Source organism: Salvelinus sp. IW2-2015, unplaced genomic scaffold, assembly GCF_002910315.2.
Source record: "Salvelinus sp. IW2-2015 unplaced genomic scaffold, ASM291031v2 Un_scaffold563, whole genome shotgun sequence".
NCBI lineage: Eukaryota > Metazoa > Chordata > Actinopteri > Salmoniformes > Salmonidae > Salvelinus > Salvelinus sp. IW2-2015.
The window spans coordinates 440,656-447,798 of record NW_019942575.1 but is presented as its reverse complement, the minus strand read 5'-3'; the positions used below and the strand labels follow the sequence as shown (position 1 = coordinate 447,798).

The window sequence follows — 7,143 nt, the reverse complement described above, 5'->3', positions numbered from 1 at the left end:
TAACTGCACCTTCCCATTCAAACGCATTTACCTGTGTGTTTAGTGTTACCCTTTGTTGTCTTAGCCCTCCCAATCAAACCTGTGATTGCTCCCTTAATGCTCTCATAGTATCCTTGTATGCTGTTGTTTAGGGTAGCTCTCATTGTTTTGTTTTACGCGAGCCCCTAGTCCCGCTCTACATGCCTCGGTTAGCTTCCTTGCCCCCACCTAAACATGCATCATAGCTTAACTGGCGCTTCCAGAGATGCAGCCTCTCTATGCGTAATCTACTGCTAGGGTTTATCCTACTGTACTCGCACCCTAACATGCCCTGTTGTGCATTATGCCCTGAATCTATTCCTACCATCGCAGAAGTCTGCTCATTTAACTCTCTGTTCCGAACGCACTAGACGACCAGTTCTTATAGCCTTTAGCTGTACCCTTTATCCTCGTCTGTTCCTCTGGTGAAGTAGAGGTTACCCAGGCCTCTGTGTGTCCCCAGGCGCTCTCATTTGTTGACTTCTGTAACCGGGGAAAAGCTTTGGGTTCATGCATGTTAAACCAGAAGCCTCCTCCCTAGTTTGCGTTATTCACTACTTTAGCAACACTCCGCTCAACCTGATATCCTAGCCATGGTCTGAATCCTGGCTTAGGAAGGCCACCAAAAATTTCGCAAATTTCCATCCCCAATTACAACATTTTCCGTCAAGATAAAACTGCTAAAGGGGGCGGCGTTGCAATTAACTGTAGAGATAGCCTTTGAGTGCTGTCCTAAATCCAGGTTATGCCCAAACAGTTCGAGCTTACTCTTTTAAAAATCCATCGCTTTAGAAATAAGTCTCTCACTGTTGCCGCTTGTTATAGACCCACTCAGCTCCCAGCTGTGCCCTGGACAACATATGTGAATTGATTGCCCCCATCTTCGTCAGAGTTTGTAGTGTTAGGTGACCTAAACTGGATATGCCTAACACCCGGCCGTCTCTACAATCTAAGCTAGATGCCTAACTCTCACACAATCATCAAGACCTACCAGGTACACCAAATCTGTAAACATGGGCACCCTGATAGATATCATTCGGACCAACTTGCCCTCTAAATACACCTCTGCTGTTTTCAACCAGGATCTCAGTGATCACTGCCTCATTGCCTGCATCTGTTATGGGTCCGCGGTCAAACAACCTCATCACTGTCAAACGCTCCCTAAAACACTTCTGCGAGCAGGCCTTTCTAATCGACCTGGCCCGGGTATCCTGGAAGGATATTGACCTCATCCCGTCCAGTAGAGGATGCCTGGTTGTTCTTCAAAGTGCCTTCCTCACCATCTCTAAATAAGCATGCCCTTAAAAAATTGTAGAACTAAGAGCCCTTGTTCACTCCAGACTTGACTGCCCTTGACCAGCACAAAAACATCCTGTGGCGCACTGCACAAGCTTCGAATAGTCCCGCGATATGCAACTTTCAGGGAAGTCAGGAACCAACATACACAGTCAGGAAAGCAAAGACTAGCTTTTTCAAACAGAAATTTGCTCCTGCAGCACTAATTCCAAAAAGTTTTGTGATACTAAAGTTCATGGAGAATAAGAGCATCTCTCTCAGCTGCCACTGCACTGAGGCTAGAAATACTGTCACCATGATAAATCCACGATAATCGAGAATTTCAATAAGCATCTCTACAGCGCTGGCTATGCTTCCACCTGGCTACCCCGGCCAACAGCTCTGCCCCCCGCAGGAACTGCCCAAGCCATGCAATCCCGGTTTCCGAGCTATGCAATCCGGTTTCGAGCTGGTCATGGGAGCACCTCAGCCACGCAAGGTCCTAAACGATATCAGGGCTGAGACTTATGGTTTGGTCATAATAAACACATTTGAATGTTGAAACAGCTTTGCTTGAGTTTATTGCTAAATTCCAAGTGCTTTTACGAAATATAATTTCCATTTACATGGGGGAAGAGTAAATACATTTTTACTATAATTGGAGTCAACCTGAATCAACACTAGTGAGTGTCACTATAAACACTCAGGTGTTGATTACYTCTTAGTGTTAAATTTGATCAACACCGGCCAGTGTAGTGCAGTGTTAACTTTTTGCACTCCTCAGTGTTAAATCAACACTAGAAATGTAACACTTTGATCAGTGTACTTTTTACTCTGTGTAGAGTGTGACCATACGTACTCGCTGACAGTGTTAAATTTAACACTTTCAAATTTTCTGTGTAGATAAATATTCCTCTCGTGGCGCATTCATGTTATAAGTGCCATAGGGAGGGAAACATGCATTCTGACAAGCAGTCAATGCACAACAATTCTTGCAATCGCGAAAACAGCAGTTTTAATGGGGAATGCCAGCTTTCCATTCCTACTTTATTTATTTCTCAACTCATAAATATGCGCGAACTGCGCCATTTTAAACCCAGGTTTTTTAACRTAAGCATGGTTAAGCACCGCTCCACAATTCGCAGTGGAGCAGGGCATGACTATCTATCTGAAGCATAGGGGAGAGTGGGGCTAAATGTAACAYCGGTCAATTTATGGGTCATACAATTCATAAACATGATAATAACTAGTTAAAAGATCACATTTGAGATTTGACTAATGATTAGCCCAATAGGGTAAATTCAGATAGGCAACCCCATGCTTCAGCCTATTTATAGCATACCTGATAATATGGACCATGCATAGSCTATATACTGCACATGGCCAAATATGTTAAAATAATTTTACCAATGTGTTATTGGGCAAATTTCTGGGAGGGGGAAATTCTATTTTAGATACCTTATTTTTTATTTATTTTGGAGTAGAATGTCCTTTAGAATGTCCTTCACCAGAACTGATCTCCTCAGTCCTCCTACATACAAATTATAGGAGGGGACCCCCCCACCCCCCACCCCCCACCCCCACTGCTACAAATCTTTCCAGAGGACCCGTGTGATAGTTGTGTTGGATAAATAAGATGCATGATGACTAACGAATATACACAGGCCAATTTAAATATACTAAATTACGCAAATGTACCTATAGACCGATAAGCATGACGGTCAAATGTACATCGACTGATAAGTCCATCAATGAATAAAAARCATMATCTTGCGATGGGATTTTYTTTCTCCCAGGCATTTTGGCCGGCAACAGTTTTATCCATGAGCTTTTCATTATAATTTTTGGGGCAAATCCCGGCAATTGTTTGTTATGTTAACGCAAACCCTGACACACACACACAAACAACAAGGTCATTGGCCCCCGTCCCGCTGCCCCTATCTCCAGCCTGTTCTCCAGKTGGGAGAAGAGTGATGGCACCTTGTGTCAAGAGGTTTGATAATCCAGGCCCYGGAGCCTCAGTCCTGGAGGGGATTCAACCAGCCCTACCTGTCCCCACTTTCTATCACTTCTCTGGGCTCAGAGACACTTCCACACTGGGTCTAGAGGGACTGTGCCTGAGGAAATCAACAGCTATTTGAAGCTAAAATCAATGGTGCATCCAGTTAGCTCGTATTAGCTACTGATAGGGAGATTGTAGGAAGTCATTAATGGGCATTTTGCCAGTGGTGGAAAAAGTACTCAATTGTCATATTAAAAATAAAGATACCTTAATAGAAAATGACTCAAGTAAAAGTGAAAGTCACCCAGTAAAATACTACTTGAGTAAAAGTCTAAAAGTATTTGGTTTTAAATATACTTAAGTATAAAAAGTAAATGGAATTGCTAAAAATGTACTTAAGTATCAATAGTAAAAATATAAACTATTTCAAATTCCTTACATTAAGCAAACCAGACAGCACAATTTTTTACAAACGCAGCATTTTGGTTCTTTCCTCCGGACCAGAGGCAGTAGGGATGACCAGGGATGTTCCCTTGATAAGTGTGTGAATTGGACCATTTTCCTGTCAAAATGTAATGAGTACTTTTGGTTGTCAGGGAAAATGTATGGAGTAAAAAGTATATTATTTTCTTTAGGAATGTAGTGAAATAAAAGTAATGTACAGATACCCCCAAAAACTACTTTAGCACTTTAAAGTATTTTTACATAAGTACTTTACCCCACTGCATTTTGCTGCTGAGTAACGCAACACTGTTTAGTATCAAATTCAATTTAGTGTTGTTGAATGTTAGCCCTGTCCAAGGCATCAACACCTTCCCAGTGTGTTTGTACTGGGGGACATTTTTAGCAACTGCCTAAGTTGTAGGCTAGGTTAGCTACGTGTTAGCTGGTAAGGCTCCCGAGTGGWGCAGCAGTCTAAGGCACRGCTCTCAGTGCAAGAGGCGTCACTACAGTCCCTGGTTCGAATCCAGGCTGTATCACATCCGGCCGTGATTAGGAGTCCCGTAGGGCGGCGCACAATTGGCCCAGCGTCGTTCAGGTTTGGCCGGGGTAGGCAGTCATTGTAARTAACAATTTGTTCTTAACTGACTTGCCTAGTTGAATAAAGGTTAAATAAAAATAAATCAAATGCCATACAAAACATCATTCATTTTAGGGCGTTGTGAGCAAGCAACTGGAGTCCCTTACAGTGCCACAGTGACAAGTTGAGTACACACAGGAGACTCAGGGCTCTGTCTCTTGACTGTCAGGGGGCTTTTAGAAGAAGCTGACACTAACCAGCAGTACGCAGCTTGCCAGCAGTGGCTGCCATGACAATCCCAGCTATATGTTAGATCCAAAAGAACTTTAGAAGAAGAATTTTGATAGCAAAAGAAGTCCCAGTTCAGACTTGTCGTCAACTCTTGTAATGTCATTCTCTAGTCACTARTGCTATGGCTAACCAGAAAACACAAAAGAATAGGCCTATATKAACAGTATCAATGYGCTTGAATGTGGAACGTTACTTAGGAGACTAGTCCATGTCCTCACTCCTTCAGTCATTGCCAAGCCAGTTCATTTTGTTATCTTAAACGCAGCACCAGGGTCAACACTTCAAATGAGCTATTGGCATCTATGCTTCCAGTCTTTCATGTAACAAGAACACATTTAACTGCCTTCAAGATGTATAGCATATCAACGTTCTATTCGATAAGAAAGGAGACACTGCCCATTCTGGAGTGAAAACAAAAAAGTCTGGTCAGATGGACCTCTACTGCATTTTCTTTAAAGGAGTACTAAAATGTGTCTGGAATGCAGTACTGTGCGCTCTTTCGCTTTCTCCCCACTCTCTCACTCGTGTTCACGGCCCCACACTCATACCAACATAAACGCCACACCATATTGAAAAGGCCCCAATAAGGACCTCTTAGAACCCCCTCTGAAACGCGAGTGTCTAACACAACATATAGGCTAGGCATAGCCTTCAGTACACAATGAATAAATGCACACAACATAGATACAATTTATATGAATGCATACACACAATATAAATGCATCGGAATACGTCTAGGCTACGCATTACAGTGTATGTGAATGTGTGTGACAAGTCAAAATGATGCATGCTTTAACGACACAAATCTTATTCCACTCTGCACACCACCCCCGCTTTTCTGTCTTCCGCCCACTTTGGTTCTCTCATCTGAAAGATGCACACCTGTCATAGTCTGAGCTTCGATTAAACTGCATACCGCTGCAGTGGTTTGTTTCCATAGTCCTAACTTACCTACACTTCGCTGTTTCTACATTTTAATATTCTGTTCTTCATTCTCACTGTCAGTGGACTGTTCTCTCCACTCAGGGAGCAAATACTTTCTGATCATGGCAGGATATTATTTCTCTGCAATTTTTCTCACCTATGATTGTTGTGTGTTGTGGTGTGMGTGAAACAAATGAGTAACATAACAAGGATGTTGGTTTCTGATTGCCAAGGGATATCAGGGATTAGAAGAGCTTACCTCTCTTCCAGTGGAAGACTGTCTTTGCTGCGCTCTTCCACCTGCGTAGACAAGCAAACAAAGCAACTAAATTACAAAACAACTACATCAAGACATAGCAGGTTAAAGAATGTATATTTGTCTTGTAATTACAGTTTAGCCTAATCGTTTCTATATTGAGTCATTGTATTATAGTGCAAATTCATATTTCAGTGCATTAGTAGTATTTCAGTATTTGATCATGAATAAACAATGGACAAATATAATTAATCAAGTGTGTTAGGCTTACATAAACCCAAATGTATCAACAAATTAGCTGCCGTCTATGTTTGTATTTTTAAAACATTTCTGTTTTGGATAAAAGGAATTCTGTATGAAAAAAGACAACATCAACATGACCAGCTTTCTAAATGCGCCTCAGGTGAATGGTGGCCCATTATGACAACACTGACACTCAAAGCAGGTAGATGGGTACATTATGTAAAAACCCAACGATAAAGCCTTGAGCCTTGAGTTCCTTATTTTTTTGTGCTGGTGACAGTAGGTGCACTTGATTCAGCAGCCCTAGCGCCRGGAAGGCAAAGTGTTCTCATTTTGAACCATTTAATGTGTCTTAAGATAGAACTCTGCCTACCCGGCAGGCACAGAGARCAAATCAAAGTGCACCTATAGACCTACTGCTGGCCAATCAGATAGCTCAGATCAACGTGTCTGCAGTTTCCTCGCACCATAGACTRTAAAAAGAAGCCTCTGACAGCAAAGTTGATAATGTGAGATTTCAAAATGTGAGATTTTGCTATCAGCTGGAAGACKGTTTCTCCTTTTGTCAGCGGAGAGATGGTGAGTCGGGTGACAGGCAGCATCACCGATGCTCCCTCCCTCCCCTCAGACTGACCATCAGATGCAGGCTATCAGTCCAGTAAATAAAAAGATCCATACGCAACAAAAAGCTTATTTCTCTCAAATGTTGTSCAMARATTTGTYTACATCGCTGTTAGTGAGCATTTTTCCTTAGCCAAGATAATCCATCCACCTAACAGGTGTGGCATATCAAGAMGCTGATTTAACAGCATGATCATAACACAGGTGCACCTTGTGCTGGGGACAATAAAARGCCACTTTAAAATGTRCAGTTTTTGTCACATCACAATGCTGCAGATGTCTCGTGTTTTGAGAGAGCGYRMAATTGGCACGCTGACTGCAGGAATGTCCACCAGAGCTGTTGCCAGAGAATTGAATGTTMATTTCTCTAATATATAGGCTTATGTTTTAGAGAATTTGGCAGTACGTCCAACTGGCCTCACAACCCTAGATCACGTGTATCCACGCCAGCCCAGGAACTCCACAACTGGCTTCCTGTTTTTTATTTTTTAT

The 7,143-nt window shown here is 42.3% G+C and overlaps 1 protein-coding gene across 6 annotated transcripts in view; it reads right to left on the bottom strand.

The window, feature by feature from the left end:
• Positions 1-7,143, bottom strand: part of LOC112068553 (transmembrane protein 131-like) — a 138,104-nt gene that overhangs the window by 103,732 nt on the left and 27,229 nt on the right. For all 6 annotated transcript variants that reach the window (XM_024135713.2, XM_024135715.2, XM_024135714.2 and 3 more), the window contains exon 3: positions 5,791-5,831. In XM_024135713.2, coding sequence (XP_023991481.1) covers positions 5,791-5,831 — 41 coding nt within the window. The remainder of the gene's footprint in view (positions 1-5,790; positions 5,832-7,143) is intronic.